The following is a 21,413-nucleotide window of genomic DNA, read 5'->3' as shown; positions in this document are numbered from 1 at the left end:
CGTGATACTAAACTAAGTAGATTGCATTTTCTCCAGTGCTGTGCTGCAGACCTCTGTAGCAGTCTGTCCTGCTGACCTCTGTAGCAGTCTGTCCTGCTGACCTCTGCAGCAGTCTGTCCTGGGACCTCTGCAGCAGTCTTTCCTGCTGACCTCTGCAGCAGTCTGTCCTGCAGACCTCTGTAGCAGTCTGTCCTGCAGACCTCTGCAGCAGTCTGTCCTGGGACCTCTGCAGCAGTCTGTCCTGCAGACCTCTGCAGCAGTCTGTCCTGCTGACCTCTGCAGCAGTCTGTCCTGCAGACCTCTGCAGCAGTCTGTCCTGCTGACCTCTGCAGCAGTCTGTCCTGCAGACCTCTGCAGCAGTCTGTCCTGCTGACCTCTGCAGCAGTCTGTCCTGCTGACCTCTGTAGCAGTCTGTCCCGGGACCTCTGCAGCAGTCTGTCCTGCTGACCTCTGTAGCAGTCTGTCCTACAGACCTCTGCAGCAGTCTGTCTTGCTGACCTCTGCAGCAGTCTGTCCTGCTGACCTCTGCAGCAGTCTGTCCTGCTGACCTCTGCAGCAGTCTGTCCTGCAGACCTCTGCAGCAGTCTGTCCTGCAGACCTCTGCAGCAGTCTGTCCTGCTGACCTCTGCAGCAGTCTGTCCTGATGACCTCTGCAGCAGTCTGTCCTGCAGACCTCTGCAGCAGTCTGTCCTGCTGACCTCTGCAGCAGTCTGTCCTGCAGACCTCTGCAGCAGTCTGTCCTGCAGACCTCTGTAGCAGTCTGTCCTGCAGACCTCTGTAGCAGTCTGTCCTGCTGACCTCTGTAGCAGTCTGTCCCGGGACCTCTGCAGCAGTCTGTCCTGCAGACCTCTGCAGCAGTCTGTCCTGCAGACCTCTGCAGCAGTCTGTCCTGCTGACCTCTGTAGCAGTCTGTCCTGCTGACCTCTGCAGCAGTCTGTCCTGCTGACCTCTGTAGCAGTCTGTCCCGGGACCTCTGCAGCAGTCTGTCCTGCAGCCCTCTGCAGCAGTCTGTCCCGGGACCTCTGTAGCAGTCTGTCCTGCAGACCTCTGTAGCAGTCTGTCCTGCTGACCTCTGTAGCAGTCTGTCCTGCAGACCTCTGCAGCAGTCTGTCCTGCTGACCTCTGTAGCAGTCTGTCCTGCAGACCTCTGCAGCAGTCTGTCCTGCAGACCTCTGCAGCAGTCTGTCCTGCTGACCTCTGTAGCAGTCTGTCCCAGAACCTCTGCAGCAGTCTGTCCTGCAGACCTCTGCAGCAGTCTGTCCTGCTGACCTCTGCAGCAGTCTGTCCTGCTGACCTCTGCAGCAGTCTGTCCTGCAGACCTCTGCAGCAGTCTGTCCTGCAGACCTCTGTAGCAGTCTGTCCTGCTGACCTCTGTAGCAGTCTGTCCTGCTGACCTCTGCAGCAGTCTGTCCTGCTGACCTCTGCAGCAGTCTGTCCTGCAGACCTCTGCAGCAGTCTGTCCTGCTGACCTCTGCAGCAGTCTGTCCTGCAGACCTCTGCAGCAGTCTGTCCTGCAGACCTCTGCAGCAGTCTGTCCTGCTGACCTCTGCAGCAGTCTGTCCTGCAGACCTCTGCAGCAGTCTGTCCCGGGACCTCTGCAGCAGTCTGTCCCGGGACCTCTGTAGCAGTCTGTCCTGCAGACCTCTGTAGCAGTCTGTCCTGCTGACCTCTGTAGCAGTCTGTCCTGCAGACCTCTGTAGCAGTCTGTCCTGCTGACCTCTGTAGCAGTCTGTCCCGGGACCTCTGCAGCAGTCTGTCCTGCAGACCTCTGTAGCAGTCTGTCCTGCAGACCTCTGCAGCAGTCTGTCCTGCTGACCTCTGCAGCAGTCTGTCCTAGGACCTCTGTAGCAGTCTGTCCTGCAGACCTCTGCAGCAGTCTGTCCTGCAGACCTCTGCAGCAGTCTGTCCTGCTGACCTCTGCAGCAGTCTGTCCTGCAGACCTCTGTAGCAGTCTGTCCTGCAGACCTCTGCAGCAGTCTGTCCTGCTGACCTCTGCAGCAGTCTGTCCTGCAGACCTCTGTAGCAGTCTGTCCTGCTGACCTCTGTAGCAGTCTGTCCTGCTGACCTCTGCAGCAGTCTGTCCTGCAGACCTCTGCAGCAGTCTGTCCTGCAGACCTCTGCAGCAGTCTGTCCTGCTGACCTCTGCAGCAGTCTGTCCTGCTGACCTCTGCAGCAGTCTGTCCTGCAGACCTCTGCAGCAGTCTGTCCTGCAGACCTCTGTAGCAGTCTGTCCTGCTGACCTCTGCAGCAGTCTGTCCTGCAGACCTCTGCAGCAGTCTGTCCCGGGACCTCTGCAGCAGTCTGTCCTGGGACCTCTGTAGCAGTCTGTCCTGCAGACCTCTGTAGCAGTCTGTCCTGGGACCTCTGTAGCAGTCTGTCCTGCAGACCTCTGTAGCAGTCTGTCCTGCTGACCTCTGTAGCAGTCTGTCCTGCAGACCTCTGTAGCAGTCTGTCCCGGGACCTCTGCAGCAGTCTGTCCTGCTGACCTCTGTAGCAGTCTGTCCCGGGACCTCTGCAGCAGTCTGTCGTGCTGACCTCTGCAGCAGTCTGTCCTGCAGACCTCTGTAGCAGTCTGTCCTGTTGACCTCTGCAGCAGTCTGTCCCGGGACCTCTGTAGCAGTCTGTCCTGCAGACCTCTGTAGCAGTCTGTCCTGCTGACCTCTGTAGCAGTCTGTCCCGGGACCTCTGCAGCAGTCTGTCCCGGGACCTCTGTAGCAGTCTGTCCTGCTGGCCTCTGCAGCAGTCTGTCCTGGGACCTCTGTAGCAGTCTGTCCTGCTGGCCTCTGCAGCAGTCTGTCCTGCAGTCCTTTGCAGCAGTCTGTCCTGCAGACCTCTGCAGCAGTCTGTCCTGCTGACCTCTGCAGCAGTCTGTCCTGCTGACCTCTGCAGCAGTCTGTCCTGCAGACCTCTGCAGCAGTCTGTCCTGCTGACCACTGCAGCAGTCTGTCCTGCAGACCTCTGCAGCAGTCTGTCCTGCAGACCTCTGTAGCAGTCTGTCCTGCTGACCTCTGTAGCAGTCTGTCCTGCTGACCTCTGCAGCAGTCTGTCCTGCTGACCTCTGTAGCAGTCTGTCCTGCTGACCTCTGCAGCAGTCTGTCCTGCAGACCTCTGCAGCAGTCTGTCCCGGGACCTCTGCAGCAGTCTGTCCTGCAGACCTCTGTAGCAGTCTGTCCTGCAGACCTCTGTAGCAGTCTGTCCTGCTGACCTCTGCAGCAGTCTGTCCTGCAGACCTCTGTAGCAGTCTGTCCTGCTGACCTCTGTAGCAGTCTGTCCTGGGACCTCTGCAGCAGTCTGTCCTGCAGACCTCTGCAGCAGTCTGTCCTGCAGACCTCTGTAGCAGTCTGTCCTGGGACCTCTGCAGCAGTCTGTCCTGCTGACCTCTGCAGCAGTCTGTCCTGCAGACCTCTGTAGCAGTCTGTCCTGCTGACCTCTGCAGCAGTCTGTCCTGCAGACCTCTGCAGCAGTCTGTCCCGGGACCTCTGCAGCAGTCTGTCCTGCAGACCTCTGCAGCAGTCTGTCCTGCAGACCTCTGCAGCAGTCTGTCCCGGGACCTCTGTAGCAGTCTGTCCTGCAGACCTCTGTAGCAGTCTGTCCTGCAGACCTCTGCAGCAGTCTGTCCCGGGACCTCTGCAGCAGTCTGTCCTGGGACCTCTGTAGCAGTCTGTCCTGCTGACCTCTGTAGCAGTCTGTCCTGCTGGCCTCTGCAGCAGTCTGTCCTGCAGACCTCTGCAGCAGTCTGTCCTGCAGACCTGTGCAGCAGTCTGTCCTGCTGACCTCTGCAGCAGTCTGTCCTGCAGACCTCTGCAGCAGTCTGTCCTGCTGACCTCTGCAGCAGTCTGTCCTGCTGACCTCTGCAGCAGTCTGTCCTGCAGACCTCTGCAGCAGTCTGTCCTGCAGACCTCTGTAGCAGTCTGTCCTGCTGACCTCTGCAGCAGTCTGTCCTGCTGACCTCTGCAGCAGTCTGTCCTGCAGACCTCTGCAGCAGTCTGTCCCGGGACCTCTGCAGCAGTCTGTCCTGCAGACCTCTGTAGCAGTCTGTCCTGCAGACCTCTGTAGCAGTCTGTCCTGCTGACCTCTGCAGCAGTCTGTCCTGCTGACCTCTGCAGCAGTCTGTCCTGCAGACCTCTGTAGCAGTCTGTCCTGCTGACCTCTGTAGCAGTCTGTCCTGCTGACCTCTGCAGCAGTCTGTCCTACAGACCTCTGCAGCAGTCTGTCCTGCTGACCTCTGCAGCAGTCTGTCCTGCAGACCTCTGCAGCAGTCTGTCCTGCAGACCTCTGCAGCAGTCTGTCCTGCTGACCTCTGCAGCAGTCTGTCCTGCAGACCTCTGCAGCAGTCTGTCCTGCAGACCTCTGTAGCAGTCTGTCCTGCTGACCTCTGCAGCAGTCTGTCCTGCTGACCTCTGCAGCAGTCTGTCCTGCAGACCTCTGCAGCAGTCTGTCCCGGGACCTCTGCAGCAGTCTGTCCCGGGACCTCTGTAGCAGTCTGTCCTGCTGACCTCTGTAGCAGTCTGTCCTGCAGACCTCTGTAGCAGTCTGTCCTGCAGACCTCTGTAGCAGTCTGTCCCGGGACCTCTGCAGCAGTCTGTCCTGCAGACCTCTGTAGCAGTCTGTCCTGCAGACCTCTGTAGCAGTCTGTCCTGCTGACCTCTGTAGCAGTCTGTCCTGCTGACCTCTGCAGCAGTCTGTCCTGCAGACCCCTGCAGCAGTCTGTCCTGCAGACCTCTGCAGCAGTCTGTCCTGCAGACCTCTGCAGCAGTCTGTCCTGGGACCTCTGCAGCAGTCTGTCCTGGGACCTCTGCAGCAGTCTGTCCTGAAGACCTCTGCAGCAGTCTGTCCTGCTGACCTCTGCAGCAGTCTGTCCTGCAGACCTCTGCAGCAGTCTGTCCTGCTGACCTCTGTAGCAGTCTGTCCCGGGACCTCTGCAGCAGTCTGTCCTGCTGACCTCTGTAGCAGTCTGTCCCGGGACCTCTGCAGCAGTCTGTCCTGCTGACCTCTGCAGCAGTCTGTCCTGCAGACCTCTGTAGCAGTCTGTCCTGCTGACCTCTGCAGCAGTCTGTCCCGGGACCTCTGTAGCAGTCTGTCCTGCTGGCCTCTGCAGCAGTATGTCCTGCAGACCTCTGTAGCAGTCTGTCCTGCAGACCTCTGTAGCAGTCTGTCCTGCTGACCTCTGTAGCAGTCTGTCCCGGGACCTCTGCAGCAGTCTGTCCCGGGACCTCTGTAGCAGTCTGTCCTGCTGGCCTCTGCAGCAGTCTGTCCTGGGACCTCTGTAGCAGTCTGTCCTGCTGGCCTCTGCAGCAGTCTGTCCTGCAGTCCTTTGCAGCAGTCTGTCCTGCAGACCTCTGCAGCAGTCTGTCCTGCAGACCTCTGCAGCAGTCTGTCCTGCTGACCACTGCAGCAGTCTGTCCTGCAGACCTCTGCAGCAGTCTGTCCTGCAGACCTCTGTAGCAGTCTGTCCTGCTGACCTCTGTAGCAGTCTGTCCTGCTGACCTCTGCAGCAGTCTGTCCTGCTGACCTCTGTAGCAGTCTGTCCTGCTGACCTCTGCAGCAGTCTGTCCTGCAGACCTCTGCAGCAGTCTGTCCCGGGACCTCTGCAGCAGTCTGTCCTGCAGACCTCTGTAGCAGTCTGTCCTGCAGACCTCTGTAGCAGTCTGTCCTGCTGACCTCTGCAGCAGTCTGTCCTGCAGACCTCTGTAGCAGTCTGTCCTGCTGACCTCTGTAGCAGTCTGTCCTGGGACCTCTGCAGCAGTCTGTCCTGCAGACCTCTGCAGCAGTCTGTCCTGCAGACCTCTGTAGCAGTCTGTCCTGGGACCTCTGCAGCAGTCTGTCCTGCTGACCTCTGCAGCAGTCTGTCCTGCAGACCTCTGTAGCAGTCTGTCCTGCTGACCTCTGCAGCAGTCTGTCCTGCAGACCTCTGCAGCAGTCTGTCCCGGGACCTCTGCAGCAGTCTGTCCTGCAGACCTCTGCAGCAGTCTGTCCTGCAGACCTCTGCAGCAGTCTGTCCCGGGACCTCTGTAGCAGTCTGTCCTGCAGACCTCTGCAGCAGTCTGTCCCGGGACCTCTGCAGCAGTCTGTCCTGGGACCTCTGTAGCAGTCTGTCCTGCTGACCTCTGCAGCAGTCTGTCCTGCAGACCTCTGTAGCAGTCTGTCCTGCTGACCTCTGCAGCAGTCTGTCCTGCAGACCTCTGCAGCAGTCTGTCCTGCAGACCTGTGCAGCAGTCTGTCCTGCTGACCTCTGCAGCAGTCTGTCCTGCAGACCTCTGCAGCAGTCTGTCCTGCAGACCTCTGCAGCAGTCTGTCCTGCAGACCTCTGTAGCAGTCTGTCCTGCTGACCTCTGTAGCAGTCTGTCCTGCTGACCTCTGCAGCAGTCTGTCCTGCTGACCTCTGCAGCAGTCTGTCCTGCAGACCTCTGCAGCAGTCTGTCCTGCAGACCTCTGTAGCAGTCTGTCCTGCAGACCTCTGTAGCAGTCTGTCCTGCTGACCTCTGTAGCAGTCTGTCCTGCAGACCTCTGTAGCAGTCTGTCCTGCTGACCTCTGTAGCAGTCTGTCCTGGGACCTCTGCAGCAGTCTGTCCTGCAGACCTCTGCAGCAGTCTGTCCTGGGACCTCTGTAGCAGTCTGTCCTGCTGGCCTCTGCAGCAGTCTGTCCTGCAGAACTCTGTAGCAGTCTGTCCTGCAGACCTCTGTAGCAGTCTGTCCTGCTGACCTCTGTAGCAGTCTGTCCCGGGACCTCTGTAGCAGTCTGTCCTGGACCTCTGTAGCAGTCTGTCCTGCTGGCCTCTGCAGCAGTCTGTCCTGGGACCTCTGTAGCAGTCTGTCCTGCTGACCTCTGTAGCAGTCTGTCCTGCTGACCTCTGCAGCAGTTTGTCCTGCAGACCTCTGTAGCAGTCTGTCCTGCTGACCTCTGCAGCAGTCTGTCCTGCTGACCTCTGTAGCAGTCTGTCCTGCTGACCTCTGCAGCAGTCTGTCCTGCAGACCTCTGTAGCAGTCTGTCCTGCTTACCTCTGCAGCAGTCTGTCCTGCAGACCTCTGCAGCAGTCTGTCCTGCTGACCTCTGCAGCAGTCTGTCCTGCAGACCTCTGTAGCAGTCTGTCCTGCTGACCTCTGCAGCAGTCTGTCCTGCAGACCTCTGCAGCAGTCTGTCCTGCTGACCTCTGCAGCAGTCTGTCCTGCAGACCTCTGCAGCAGTCTGTCCTGCTGACTTCTGTAGCAGTCTGTCCTGGGACCTCTGCAGCAGTCTGTCCTGCAGACCTCTGTAGCAGTCTGTCCTGCAGACCTCTGCAGCAGTCTGTCCCGGGACCTCTGCAGCAGTCTGTCCTGCTGACCTCTGCAGCAGTCTGTCCTGCAGACCTCTGCAGCAGTCTGTCCTGCTGACCTCTGCAGCAGTCTGTCCTGCAGACCTCTGTAGCAGTCTGTCCCGGGACCTCTGTAGCAGTCTGTCCTGCTGACCTCTGCAGCAGTCTGTCCTGGGACATGCTCTGGTTCCACCCCATACTTAGGTTTCTGCGTGGCACTTGCAGCAGGTTGATGCCTTTCCTGGCAGCCCTGGAGCTACAGGGGCAGGTATGGGTGGCAAACGGAGAACAAATAAAACTGAAAATGTTGATTGTGCTGGCCCTTAAAGCTATTACATAACGTTATACTGTGGCAAAAGCACACACTAAAAAAGAGATTTTCCTATCTTCTTCAAATGTCATCTGGCTTATCAAGTAGATATTTGTGAAATGATGACTCTGGCAGTAATGATTTCTTTCTCATTTTCCAATCACTTTTGCCACTGCAAGGCTAACATGCCCCGGGGAAAACATTAGCATTTGGCTGACAGGTTTTATTTGAGGCTGAGCGCAATCAGTGTGATTGGAAGGCTTCTCCCACACACACACCTCAATTTGATAGGCGAAGTCAAAATCGGTAATGGTTAATTATGCCAGGTTATTTTTGTTTGATTGCTTTGTCACTGGATGGTAAACAAGAGTTCATTTTGTCCTTAAATTGAGATATCAAGGTGTTTGGCCTACAGCTAGAGCAGGGGGATGTGTTTCAGAGATATTTCAGAAATAGAACAGTGAGTTGGGTGTAGGGGTGAAGGGTAAGGAGCCACAGATGGGGTGTTATTTTCAGTTGTTATTTACTTGTTGCAGTTTTTGTTGTCATCTGACTCTGAGATCACAAAGCAAAGTGCCTACCACTTAAAAAATACCAGCTTGTGTGAGGGTTTGATTTAGTTGGGTTCTGGTTGAGATTTGATTATTCATGTTTCTGTATGGGTAGGATTTCAGTTTATTATCTTTGTTCCTCTTATAGAAAAAAAAATAAAGTGATTTCGAGAGCCTCTGAATGAAATCTGGCAGGCTAGCCGGAGCCTGTCCCATTGCCCAGCCTGAGTGTCTGGTTCAGAAAGAGGTTTTTCTAGAAGGATACCTGCTGCTCGCCACGGCCCCAGCTCATGATCCTTCCTTCTCTAGTGCCTGAGCCACCCCCACCCTAACCCCTTTCCTAGGTTGGAGGGCGCTACACCTTTTTATAGGCTCACTAGCCACTCTCCTCTGAGCTGTCCATGTGTTGGGCAGATAAAATATATTATGCTCACTTTGTTAAAGATGGCGCTGCCCCCTTGAAGGCCATCACCCAAGAGATATTAATGTGTGTTGGGGGCAGGCTGTGGGCAGGCAGAATCCTTGTAGCCTGGGGCTTGGTTTTGGGATTAAGCCTTTCCCACCCTTTTTGATGTGGAATGGTACAATCCCATCATGCCCCAGATAAGTGACTTTGTATTAGAGCAGGGGTCCCCAAACTTCGGCCCGCGGGCCACATGCGGCCCCCTGAGGCCATTTATCCGGCCCCCGCCGCACTTCCGGAAGGGGCACCTCTTTCTTTGGTGGTCAGTGAGAGAGCACGGGATGCATCCTGTGTGCTGTATGTGGTGGCGTCACAAAGCGCAGCGATGCGGGATGCACGCGTCAGGGCTCTGGAAGCGCGTCATATCACTTGTTACGGCTAGCAGTGACAAATATGGAACCAGACACTGACCATCTCATTAGCCAAAAGCAGGCCCATAGTTCCCATTGAGATACTGGTCAGTTTGTTGATTTAAATTTACCTGTTCTTTATTTTAAATATTGTATTTGTTCCTGTTTTGTTTTTTTACTTTAAAATAAGATATGTGCAGTGTGCATAGGGATTTGTTCATAGTTTTTTTATAGTCCGGCCCTCCAACGGTCTGAGGGACAGTGAACTGGCCCCCTGTGTAAAAAGTTTGGGGACCCCTGTATTAGAGACTTCCCTATTTTGTATATTGGATTAAAGGTTTGGATTTCTACACTATAAAATAGGGGCAGAACGGGAGCTTGCTCTCTTGGAGGGGTCCCCAAACTTTGTTTGTGCAGGGAGAAGGAAGGAGATGGGGAACAGAGGTGAATAAGTCTGGTGAGCTAGAAACCTTTGATTCTAGGAAACTCGGATAAGTCAGTAGCTTTGTGAGCACTGAATGTGAGTGGGTTTTGGAGCCCAGTGTGTGTTTTTTGCTTGCCCACCAGGTGCAAGCTAGGATTAAAGACTATGGCCCATCAGCTTTTGGCTCCATTGTTTCTTTACCGACTGTCCGAATCCAATGTGAACCTGCATGAGCCAGGCGGCTGTGTTGGTGGCCCTGGCCGTGGCCACTGGCTTTACACCATGTTATAGAGCCCCGCCCCCACCTGCCAGGCCTCCTTCGTGTATTTTCACTGCACGGCCTTCGCAGTGAAAGGAACAATAAAATCGGAGAATGCAGACTGTTCATGTAGTTCAAATATAAAATACAGTATCTCGTGCTTCTCTAAGACCTGCTGGTTCATAATTAAGGAGAACATGTCTAGAAAGTTGACATTTCTTCATTATTAACCACTGTGTTGTATTACATTGAACTAAAAAGCAAATGTGAAGCTTGTAAATTGTGAAGGCAACATTTTCAGTAGTCAGTCCCCTCATTTTCCACACATTATCATCAGAATGTACATGCCCTACCGCCCCTGAAATACTTGTGTGATTTTCCGAGGGAAAGCCCTCATGTTAAGTATTCTCGAATAAGTTCTAAATAGAACTTTTGGGCCATACAGGAATTGCCTTTGTATCTTCTGAAGGGAAACCCCATGTGAGCCAATTCAGTACAGCTCAGGTGAAGATCTTGAACTGTACTTGTGGGTCTCAGAGACACCCCTGATAGAAATGCTTCCCAAAGCTTTCCTGTCCAGTTTGGTGCCTTGGGGATTTCCAAATGACGCATCCGTGGCAGGCAGGAGTGCATATTAGGTTCGTACTAGAAATGATTATGTCAGGGAAGACACTCAATATTTAGAAATTGTCAGTTACTGGGATAATAGAAGAAGAAGGGATGCCAAAAGAGGCAGGCAGTCTGGGACAGAAGCCACCCACGGGCGCTGTTTCCCTAAATTGAATGGCAGTCTTAGTCCGTGTCCAACCAGATCAGTGGGACAGGAACACAGGATTTTGCCTGTGCAAAATCTGGCTGTTGGTTTGTTTTTCTAACACACAGCAGATAGCTCTGTCCCATTAAGCACCATGCTGCACAGACTTTGAGCTCTCACAGTAGACATACAGGCTTGGCCCCACAGCAGGTGTTAGTGGAGATCACTTCTGTGCAGTGGCCCCTAGCTCCCTTTACACTCTGGCTGTGGGGAAAAGCCAAACATCAGAGTAAATGTGAATGCAAGGCCTGGCCAGGCTCCCTCCCAACAGCAGAGGAAGGGGCCTGATACAATAGGCTGTTTAATCTTGTTTGGAGAAACGAGGTGTCTGACAGATGAACTTCATTTTCCTTGTATTTGTGCATATCTCACAGAGTTGTTGTAGTTTGGAAATGACCCAGGAGTCAGAGGGCAAGCAGTGACCTGGTTTGCATGCTGTGGACCCCTCTAGTCTCCCCTCACAGCTTCTCCATGCAGGTGGTCCCATGTGTCCTGGGTACGTCCACACGAAAAATGGTCACCCAGTGGACACATGAGCCTCTTGGGTTTGGCCCTCAGAGGTTCTAGCCGCTGCATCAAACTCATATCTGAGTTCTAGCTAAGCAGCTTGAAGTCATTCTAATATGCTTGGCGAATGGACATCTTGTTATAAGGCATTGGGAATTAAAGCCATTAAAGGCATTGGGATTAAAGAAATGATAACAAAATGCCCCGACTGAATAGCCGAATAGCTTGGTTGTTTAGAGCATCGTCCTGAAGCACAGAGGTTGCCGATTCAATCCCTGGTCAGGGCACACACAGGATCAGACCGCTGTTCCTGTCTCTCGCTTTCTCCCTTCCTCTCTCTAAAATCAATAAAATAAACATTAAAAAAAAAAAAAAAGAAATGATAATATACTGAATTTTTGTAATACCTTTCTTCATAAGAAAATACATTTTCCTGGACTAGCCAATTATATTCTTTCTTCCATTATCCCAAAAGTAAAAGAATAAAGAAATGTTCATAAATAATCTTAGCCTTATCATTGAAAGTTAAAATAATTATTTAAAAAAAATCATAAGGAACTATTTTCTCCTCCCTCTTCCTGGCTTCCTGATGTATAAATAAAGACGTTTCTCCTTGCCTGAAACTCGGCACTTGTGTTCCGCAATCTGTGGTTTTATTATTATCTAAATACTTACATGTTCACATTGAAGATAATCTTAATAGTCACCTGTTTCTAGGCAGGCCCACTTCAACACATTAACCTGAGAACAATGTCACTTTCTGATAACTTGAACAGTGCTCACCGTTTTCTCCGTGGTTAAGAAGGTAGAGTGCTTAGTGTATGGCCTTTGGACTCACGGTTTCCCCTTCTTGTATTTTTCAGAAATTGAGGCAAAGGAAGCATGCGACTGGCTCCGTGCTGCTGGGTTCCCGCAGTATGCTCAGTTATACGAGGGTAGGTTGGCCTTCCCTTTACTCTTTATAAAGAGAATAAGTTCAAAATAAATTGCATTTATGCTGTGCTGTGTTTGACCTCTAAATTTATTCTTACCTTTTTTATTTTCCCCCTATCTCTTTCCCTTGGCTTTGCAATGACCAGGACTCACACTGATGCCGGTTGAGAAATGAGTATGGCCTCCCCAGCCGGTGCTCTTCCCACCGCACCCTCCCTGCCCCAGCTCTGTGTGCAGGCCCGACTCCCTTCCATCACGCCCTCTCTGCCCCATCTCTGTGTGCAGGCCCGACTCCCTTCCACCGCGCCCTCCTTGCCCCAGCTCTGTGTGCAGGCCCGACTCCCTTCCATCACGTCCTCTCTGCCCCATCTCTGTGTGCAGGCCCGACTCCCTTCCACCGCGCCCTCCTTGCCCCAGCTCTGTGTGCAGGCCCGACTCCCATCCATCTCGCCCTCCCTGCCCCAGCTCTGTGTGCAGGCCCGACTCCCTTCCACCGCACTTTCTCTGCCCCAGCTCTGTGTGCAGGCCCGACTCCCTTCCACCGCACTTTCTCTGCCCCAGCTCTGTGTGCAGGCCCGACTTCCATCCATCTCGCCCTCCCTGCCCCAGCTCTGTGTGCAGGCCCGACTCCCTTCCCCCGGTGTTCTGCTGCCAGCAGGTATTCCACACTTTCTTCTCCATTCTTTGTCTTTTTTTTCTCCACTACTCTGTTTTCTTGAGAGTGCAGTCAATTAGTTGATAAATTTTCTAGAAATGACACAACTACTTGTCTTGAGACTCATCTTCAGTTCTGCTTACTCTCTACAAACAATTCTAATATATAATTGTGTTCAGATGTGTTTTTATGATGGTGGGATTTGAAATAAGGTCATTTCATTGCTAGTATACTTCCTTTCACTGATATTTTAATTGACACTTAATAAACATACTCACTTAGACTTATCCCTTAATTACAACAAAGGCTTCCACTTCTTAGGTAGTCCTGAGGACCCCAACAGTGAGCAGATCATACTCGAGGTGATCTGAGCACGCTGATTCCTAAGGGTGCTCATGGCAACGGTAGAAAACAACATTGCGTCCCCTCCCTGACTGCATTAAATGTATGGAGGGTAGAAAGAATCGATGGAATAAACCCGTTCTCACAGTGACTCTTATTCAGTCACCTGAAAGCTCTGTTTTATAGTTTTAAAAAACAAAACAAGTCACTTACTCTAATTCTCATGCTCTCTGTGAAGATAAAGGAGAGTATGTCTCTGTGTGTGCTCTGAAGTCTAGAACCTCTGAGAAAAGTCTTCGTAGACTTGTGAACCTTTTAGGTCAGGAAGGGTCATGTCATTTTGGTCTAAGCAACCCTCACTCCCACCCACTGTTCACAATTCACCGATTATGAAAGTGTCCAAAAAAGGCTAAATGACTTTTTCAGGGTTTAAGGTATAAGAGTCAGAATTTAAATCACAGTATATTTTCTACTATAACATGCAAATTCTCTTTGTAAACTAAAAATACTACATGATTTAAACATAAAGTGGCCATCAATGGCTAAGAAGTAAAGGCACCCCATGCTTAAAAGGTGTCTGTCAGATTGTGTTTAAGCCATATTCATTGAATAAATGTCATAAGGATAAATAGCTAATACTATGCTGAACTTCTAATATGCCAGGTACTGTTCAAAGCACTTTCATATTCACAACACTGTGAATTATATTCACATTATAATTATCATCACTCCCATTTTACAGATGAAGAAACGAGCCGGGGAAGTGCCTTGCCCCCAGTTCTACACCCAGAGCGTAGTGGCAGGGCCAGGACAAAAGCCAGGGCAGCCTTCTGGCCTGGTGTCTGTTCCTCATCACTATGACACACCCTCCCTGGCGAAACAAGGCACTCCTCATTCTGGCTCCTAGAATTCACTGACATTATTTTCTTCACCAGAAGAAATAATGTTTCCTAACTCGCATTAAGATTTAAAAACCCTTAGCTATATTATAATTGGCAAGGTGGAAGCAGTGCAGATTACAAAATAAGAAGAGAAAGAATGACAGGTGGCAATAATGAGCTGACATTGTCTGTGAGATTTGATCATGGCCTCTATTACAATGGGCTCCAGATTTTTACCTCAGTGAGGTACCTCAAATTAACACTGTGTCTTGACATTTGCCCTTGACCTCCAAAGCTGGCATAAACAAACTGGAGAAAAGTTGTGGTGGTGGAATTTCTATTTCTCTTTGGATAAAATCAGTCCTTTGAGTATGTTGCTTATACTCTAGTGATTCAAGATTTTGCTACAAAAGAAAAATTGGGGGCTATTGAGCTTTCAGTATATTTGAAAATTTCTTTATTGAAGGAACAACATCAACAACAGAGAACACCTGCTAAACTAAATATTTCATGAACTGGTAGGGTAAAAAAGTGAGAAGCCTTAGGTGAATGGGGAAAGTGTGAAAGCTCTTCTTCATATAGGCAAATGTCTTGGTAAAGATGAGCTATAGAAATGCAGGCAATTAGTATTCAGTCCTGTCCAACGTTAAACACTTGTTTTTCTCATATTTCATTCCTTTTTTGTACCTTGAGAGCATTTTTTTTGTAATAAAAATAAAACTTAGTATATCAAATAGTACCAGCATACTCCCTATTAATAAGTATAACTGCTATTAAGATTATTTGTGTGTACAAAAACATGTTGGCCTGAAGATGTGTGTCTGTTCGGATAAAACAAGGCACATAAGTCCCTTTGTCTCTCTCTTTATATCTTTCAGATTCCCAATTTCCCATCAACATTTTGGCCGTTAAGAATGACCATGATTTTCTTGAAAAGGACCTTGTAGAACCTCTCTACAGGTAAATCATGTGAAGTATTTTTGTTTCTTTCAGTTGTCTTCAATAGGCATCACTATATTGAGGGGTGGATTCAATGGTTCAGCCAGTATTTATAGGATGCCTACTGTGTGTCAGCCCTGGGTCCAAGTTCTAAGTACATACTACAGTGATCATGATCAGTCCTGGTTTCATGGAGCTTAAATGGTTAGTAGGAGGCTTCAGAAAATAGATTGCAAGGGAAAAGAGAGTGAGTAAAAAGAGAAAGAGAGGGAGAAGAGATTATTTTGGAAAGTGTTTTAATGCTATAAAAAAAGTAAAACAGGCTGAGTCTAGAGCTAGGGATTGGAATCGAGGGTGGGTTGGTGGGAGGAGGCAGCAGGATGGTCAAGGAAAGCCCTGAAAATCTCCAGGAGTATGTCAAATTTGCTTACATTTTTTGCAAAGTCAAGTGATTATATCAGAAAACTGGAATATGTGAGCTCACGTAATTATATCGGCAACCTGCAATATTTAAGCCTTTGCTAGGTGACAGGTGCTAGAAGAAGACCAAGATGCATATATGAATAATTGCCTCCCCTCAAAGAATTTATAATCTAGTTGAAGAAATCTAGTTGAAGAAATGATGACATGAACAAATAAGTAACAATTATAATTTGGGTAATAGTAAAAGATGCCAATGTAATCCATAGCTCCCAACAATTAAATGCTGCATGAGAAGTTGTATGTTTCTATAGGAATTTGAAGTTTCCTATTAAAAGCCCTGGAGAAGTCAGGGTTAGAGATAAGTATTAGTTACAGGATATGAGTCATTGGTCAAGGCCACACAGCTCATTATGGGCCAAACTGACCTTAATATGTTCTTTTCAATGTGTTCAGCTGTTCTGCTCATTTTTAAAATTTGGATGTTTGTTTCTTTATATTGAGTTTTAAGGGTTCTTTATATATTCTAGATGTAAATTACTTGTCAGATATGTTTTATAATTGTTTTCTGCCAGTCCATAGTTTGCCTTTTCAATCTCTTAACAATGTCTTTCACAGAAGTTTTTAATTTTTCTTATGTCCAATTTATCAACTTTTTTCACATTTTTAATGTAATATCTAAGAAATCTTTGCCAAACATAAGGTCATAATTATTTTCTCCTTTGTTTTCTTCTAGAAATTTCAGTTTTATGTTTTATATTTAAGTCAATGGTCCATTTTTTCCTAAGGTACAGGAATAAGTCAAGATTTACTTTATGCATATCAAGATCCCATTGATTGAGCACCATTTTGGAAAGATTATACTTTGTTTACTGAATTGTCCTTACTCCTGTATTATAAGTCAGTTGACCATATATCTGTCTATAAATCTATTTCTAGACTCTCTATTCTGTCCCATTTACCTATGTTCTTTGCTTTCATCAACATGATACTTGATTACTTAGCTTTTTGTATGTCTGAGAATTCAACAGTGTGAGTTGTGAGTCCTCCAACTTTGTTTTATTTTTCCCAGGATTGTTTTAGCTATTCTAGTTCCTCTGCCTTTCCATATACGTTTTGGAAACAGCTGTCAATATATATATATATATATATATATATATATATATATATATATATTAAATCCTACTGGAGTATTGATTTGGATTGTATTGAATTGATAAATTAGTTTGAAGAAAATTTGTATTCTAATAATATTAAGCCTTCTGGTTCATATACACAGTAAATATCTATATATTTATTTAGGTCTCCTTTGATTTTTTTTAACCCTATCTTTTCGTTTTCAGCATATGGATAATATATTTGAAAGTAGTTAAGAATTTCATATTTTGTATTTTAAATAGTATTGCTTTTATCACTATAATTTCCAGTTGTTCATCACTACTATATAAAATTTTTGCATATTTTCCTTGTATCCTACAATCTTTCTAAACTTACTCAAGTAGCTTAGTCATAGATTCTAAAATTTTATTTCTAAAGTGTAAATAAAGGGTTACATTGTAAACCAAGAATAAAAACTCTTTCATATTTTCAAATCAGGATTTCAGAAGCAAACATTGTCTCTGATTGTGTAGATCTGTTCATAGAATAATGTATATGACTGAGTGGGCCAACCTCTGAATCTCAAACACATGGGTGATAAATCCCTATCTAGGCACTGCAGCATGTGATCTGAAAGGCTATGGCTAAGTTCTGGATTTTTCCATCAAAGTCTACTTTTTTTAAAGAATTCCGTTTAGGCTTATTATGGAGAAGAGACAGTAAAATGTATGTGAAGTCATTTAGAGATATAAGGTTCTAATTAATAATACTAGTGGTAGCTGGATAAACAAGGAAGCCTTCTCCTTTGGAGCCTGGGACCCATAGCAGGATTTTTACAGATGTACCCACCCCAAAGACACTGCTGAGTAACCACGTAGAAGTGTGGCTATGCCAGGGACCACAGCGATCTTGATAAGGGAGGGCCCATCTTGTGTAAACATGGTTGGAGTGGCAGGAGGTTGTTATAACTGGAAGAATTCTTATGACAGCTATGTCTTCAAAAATATTATGAAGGAAAACACTTGGCTGGATGCATGCAAGCTGAGATTCTCCAGGCCTAGGAGCGGTGGGTAAAACAAACCAAAGGAGTAGTCACGTGGGATGGGTCAAAGGAAATGAGCAGAGTTCAGAGAAAGAGATGGAGGTAGCTGGGCTAGAAGGAGCAGGTGTGGGGTATTTATTCCCTTCATTATGATTTCTGCCAAGACACAATTTTCTCTCCTTGCAAATAGTGGAAAGCAAGCAGAACGGCCTCCAAATGAAGGGGAATGACAGCACTTTTAAGACTGAGATTGATGAGCAGTTAATCAGAGACTCACCCACTCCCAGGGTCTGTAATGATTGACTCCTGGGGAGCGGTAAACTGTTGTGACTTACTCATTTTTTCCTTGTGCACTACAGACACAGGATAGAGTTGGCCTCATCTTTTCCTTTTAAAGCTTGTGGGCTATACATTTCTTACACATACTTGAAATACTGAGCTAACGCAGAATCATAAAGAGAGCTATAGCAATAGGGCAGCCAGGTGGCTTCTGGCAGGTAGACAAATGAAGACAAGAGAAATGAAGGTCCGGAGAGCTGAAGTTCTCCTGTAAATGTTAGCCACAAGTTTATTCACCTCTGGTTCTCTGGAGTTTCCCACCTGTGTAGACAGGCATTGTTCTAGATCCCAGTTTATACTGGGAGAATTGTTGAATAGTACTAACTTTTTGATTGGGTTGAAAATATATTGTACTGAGGATGTTGATAGCAGGGAAGACCCATGCCTGGCCCAGAATCTGTGGATGTGTAGCTCTCATTTTCAGGTCTCAGAAACTAGACAGGTTTGCTGTCTTTGCTGAAGGTGTGGACCTCCAGGATGGTGAGCACATCTCACCACTCCTCTAATAACTCAGGCAGCACTGGCACATAGTGTGTGCTCTGTAAGTATCTGTTACTGCCAATCAAAGTAGTACATTCCTGATATTTTAACAACCACAGTTACAATTCTGTTTTGATGTTTTTTGATTGAACTTCTAATTGAAAATATTTTTCCCTGTCAGTATTGAAAAGCTAATTGCAAACCCAAGTTCCTAGATGAGCTCATTGAAACTGTAACTAGGCCCTGGCCGGTTTGCTAAGTGGGTAGAGCATTGGCCCAGCATGTGGACATCCCAGGTTCCATTTCCGGTCAGGACACACATGAGAAATAACCATCTGCTTCTCTCTGTCTCCCTCTCTCCCTTCTCTCTCTCTTCCCCTCTCATAGCCAGTGGCTCAATTGGTTCGAGTGTGGGCCCCAGGCGCTGAGGATAATAAAGCAGGCAGGGTACATGGGGGAGTCTATCTGCCCTCCTTTCACTTAAAAATATGAAATAAAAAAAATTGTAACTATATCTGAATCTAGCACTAGCCAAGGTGTCACAATTACTTGCAATTTATCAGCTTTAAGGCAAATTGCAGCAAATCAAAGGTCCTGAATGAGAATTTTAAAGAGAAGTTATATGTTCTATTAGCATTTTGATTTTCAGTATTCACTCAGATCACTAACATAGGGCCCGATGCTCAAGATGATCTCTGAATTCTAATATAGTGTTAGCGAGTAAACCATCTACATAACTTAAGTCTTTTGTTAAACACTACTTAATATAGCATGTGTAAAATGAAGGTGTTCACTTTGTTTTGTGGAGATATGGAATTGATTAGGATTAGTGCATCTGTCACTGCCCTTTAATTAATTTATTTATTTTTTAAAGAGAGAAAGAGAGAGCAAGAAAGAGGGATAGACAGAGCAAGACAGGAAGGGAGAGAGATCACAAGCAACAACTCATACTTGAGGCACTTTAGTTGTTTATTGATTGCTTTCTCATAAGTGCCTTGACGGGGGAGGGGGGGTCCAACAGAGCCAGTGACCCCTTGCTCAAGCCAGTGACTTTGGGCTCAAGCCAGCGACCTCAGGGTTTTAAACCTGGGTCCTCAGCATCTCAGGCCTATGCTCAATCCACTGTGCCACGCCTGGTCAGGCATCTGCCCTTTAAATTTAAAAGGATAATTAATGACAATGATTGTCTTGTGAGGTGGAGGAGGGAAATGGAGACAGTGCTGACAAAAATTGCATTTATAATTTACCTCTTTACACAGAGGTACATATTTAATTTGAATGTTAAATAACATTAAATAATGTTAGGTTTTATGAGTATTGATAATTTTTTACATATTTTCTCTTTTAGAATATTTATCACCAAAAATATATATAGTATTATATAATGTGGTATCTCTTATAATAATGAGTGACAATGACCTAGACTGACACCTTGGAAAAACCAATAGGAGAAGGATATTTGGGCTTACATGATAAACATGGTCAATTCTACCTTTAAAACTCTGCTTGTAAATCAATTCAAATGCCAGTAAGCAGTAATTTTATTTTTTAAAACTTTTATAAGGTGTTCTAGGTGTGGCAAATAGTACTCCAAGCACTTTACAAATATTTACTCATTTTATTTTCATAGTCGTCCTTTAAGGTAGACTATAGCATCATTCCCATTTTACAGACAAAGAAACTGAGATGTGGAGATCTAAAATAATTTGCCCACTTATAGCATGTAAATGACAGTGCTAGGATTCAAAGCCAGCCAGGCTGCGTCCGGAGTTCTCAAAGAGAGTTCAGTTTAGGTCTTGCTGTGAAATACAGTTTGGAGTGCTTTTCATGTCTTCCTCTGAAAGTAATTCTTTGAAAGATGTCTATGCTGCCTCATAATTTTCTGAATTTAATGCGTAAGTCCCAAGGATAGGAATTCTGGTTGCATTTGCACCTGATATGTCATGGAACTCCATTAAAAAATAATTAAAATCAGAAGTTAAATAATACTTTGTTCTTTTATGAAGAGATTAGAACTGACTTACTATCAGGAGAATAGCACTGTCTTGTCATTTGTTCCTTCAGTTAACTTCATCTCAGCTGTCTCTTGAGGACAAACAAGATGGAATCTTCACCCTGGGATCTCAGGCTAATACTGTGGTTCTTGACCCAGAGGGGAAGCAGTGTTTTGACCACCTCTCAACATCTGAGCACATTTTTGCTTATCACAACTGGGGTGATGTTACTGTCATTTACTGGGTAGCAACCAAGAATATGCTGCTCCGCCTCCTGTCACGCACACAGGGCAGCCTCCCACAACTAAGAATCATCTGGCCCCAAGTGCCAGTGGTGCCAGGGGTAAGGAATGACTAAGCTCTGAGCTGTTTGGACAAATGATATAACTACTATATATTATAGATGCACAGTAGCTAAGGGAAAAGGGTTTCAGAGAAGGCTTTCTGGAAAAATGACCTTAAAAGGCCAGTAAGAATTACCCAGACAATGATCTGGACGTCAGAGAAATGGCAGCAAAAATGGTGGTGGAGGGATACTCCTGATATCTCCCCTTGAAATTTCAACAAATTTAACAACTAAACACAGAGGGGGAAAAAAAATGTTAGGAGCACCTGAAATTTACACACACCAGATAAAGGTATGATTGAGTGAAAAAGTGGCTGCATATATACAGAGGACGGGGCATTTCACTTTCCTCACTGATCTGAGGTAGGGGCACTTTTGTTTGGAGCCCAGCGAAGAGAAGAGAATGAGATAGTGGGGAAGGAGCTGAGGTAGGGTAAACGCCCAAACAAAAGAAAGAACACACCGGCTCTGCCTGAGATTGCAGACAGTGGGCGCACACACTGGCGGTGGGATCCACCTACAATTACCAGCATAGGGTGCTGGTGTTGGCCGGCACCAGCATCTTTGTGCATTCCCACCTCCAAGATCACCAGCGCTGCGCTAGCAGCTCCACCTAGCATCATCAGCACTGGGAGTGAGCGGGGTCACGCACGTGGGCCAAGTGCTTAGCCCAAGATTATCATCGCTAGGCACCTGTGTGGGCACCAGCGTCTTTGGGCATTCTGAGCTCCACGATCTCCAGTGCTGGGCACACTCAGGCCAAGACCCTTGGCCTGAGACTACCCGTGTTGGGCCCCTGAACGATGGCTACAATCGTCTGCATGCATTGCTGGAGTCACAGGAGCTGGACACACATGTGGCCTGTCACAGGCTACCAAGCAACCAAGTGGGAAAGGCCCGGGGAGATTAAAACCACTGTGGGCTGAGGCATGCTAGATATGCCCGCTGGCCAATAGAATTTTGCCTGAGGGTAA

The 21,413-nt window shown here is 47.7% G+C and overlaps 1 protein-coding gene across 9 annotated transcripts in view; it reads left to right on the top strand.

The window, feature by feature from the left end:
* The window catches only part of STARD13 (StAR related lipid transfer domain containing 13), a 231,886-nt gene that overhangs the window by 157,995 nt on the left and 52,478 nt on the right, over window positions 1-21,413 (top strand). For all 9 annotated transcript variants that reach the window (XM_066234087.1, XM_066234092.1, XM_066234089.1 and 6 more), the window contains 2 exons: window positions 11,834-11,905; window positions 14,660-14,741. In XM_066234087.1, coding sequence (XP_066090184.1) covers window positions 11,834-11,905; window positions 14,660-14,741 — 154 coding nt within the window. The remainder of the gene's footprint in view (window positions 1-11,833; window positions 11,906-14,659; window positions 14,742-21,413) is intronic.

Source organism: Saccopteryx bilineata, chromosome 6, assembly GCF_036850765.1.
Source record: "Saccopteryx bilineata isolate mSacBil1 chromosome 6, mSacBil1_pri_phased_curated, whole genome shotgun sequence".
In the NCBI taxonomy this organism is placed as follows: domain Eukaryota; kingdom Metazoa; phylum Chordata; class Mammalia; order Chiroptera; family Emballonuridae; genus Saccopteryx; species Saccopteryx bilineata.
The sequence above is the reverse complement of the archived record's forward strand: the minus strand, read 5'-3'. Positions and strand labels throughout refer to the sequence as shown.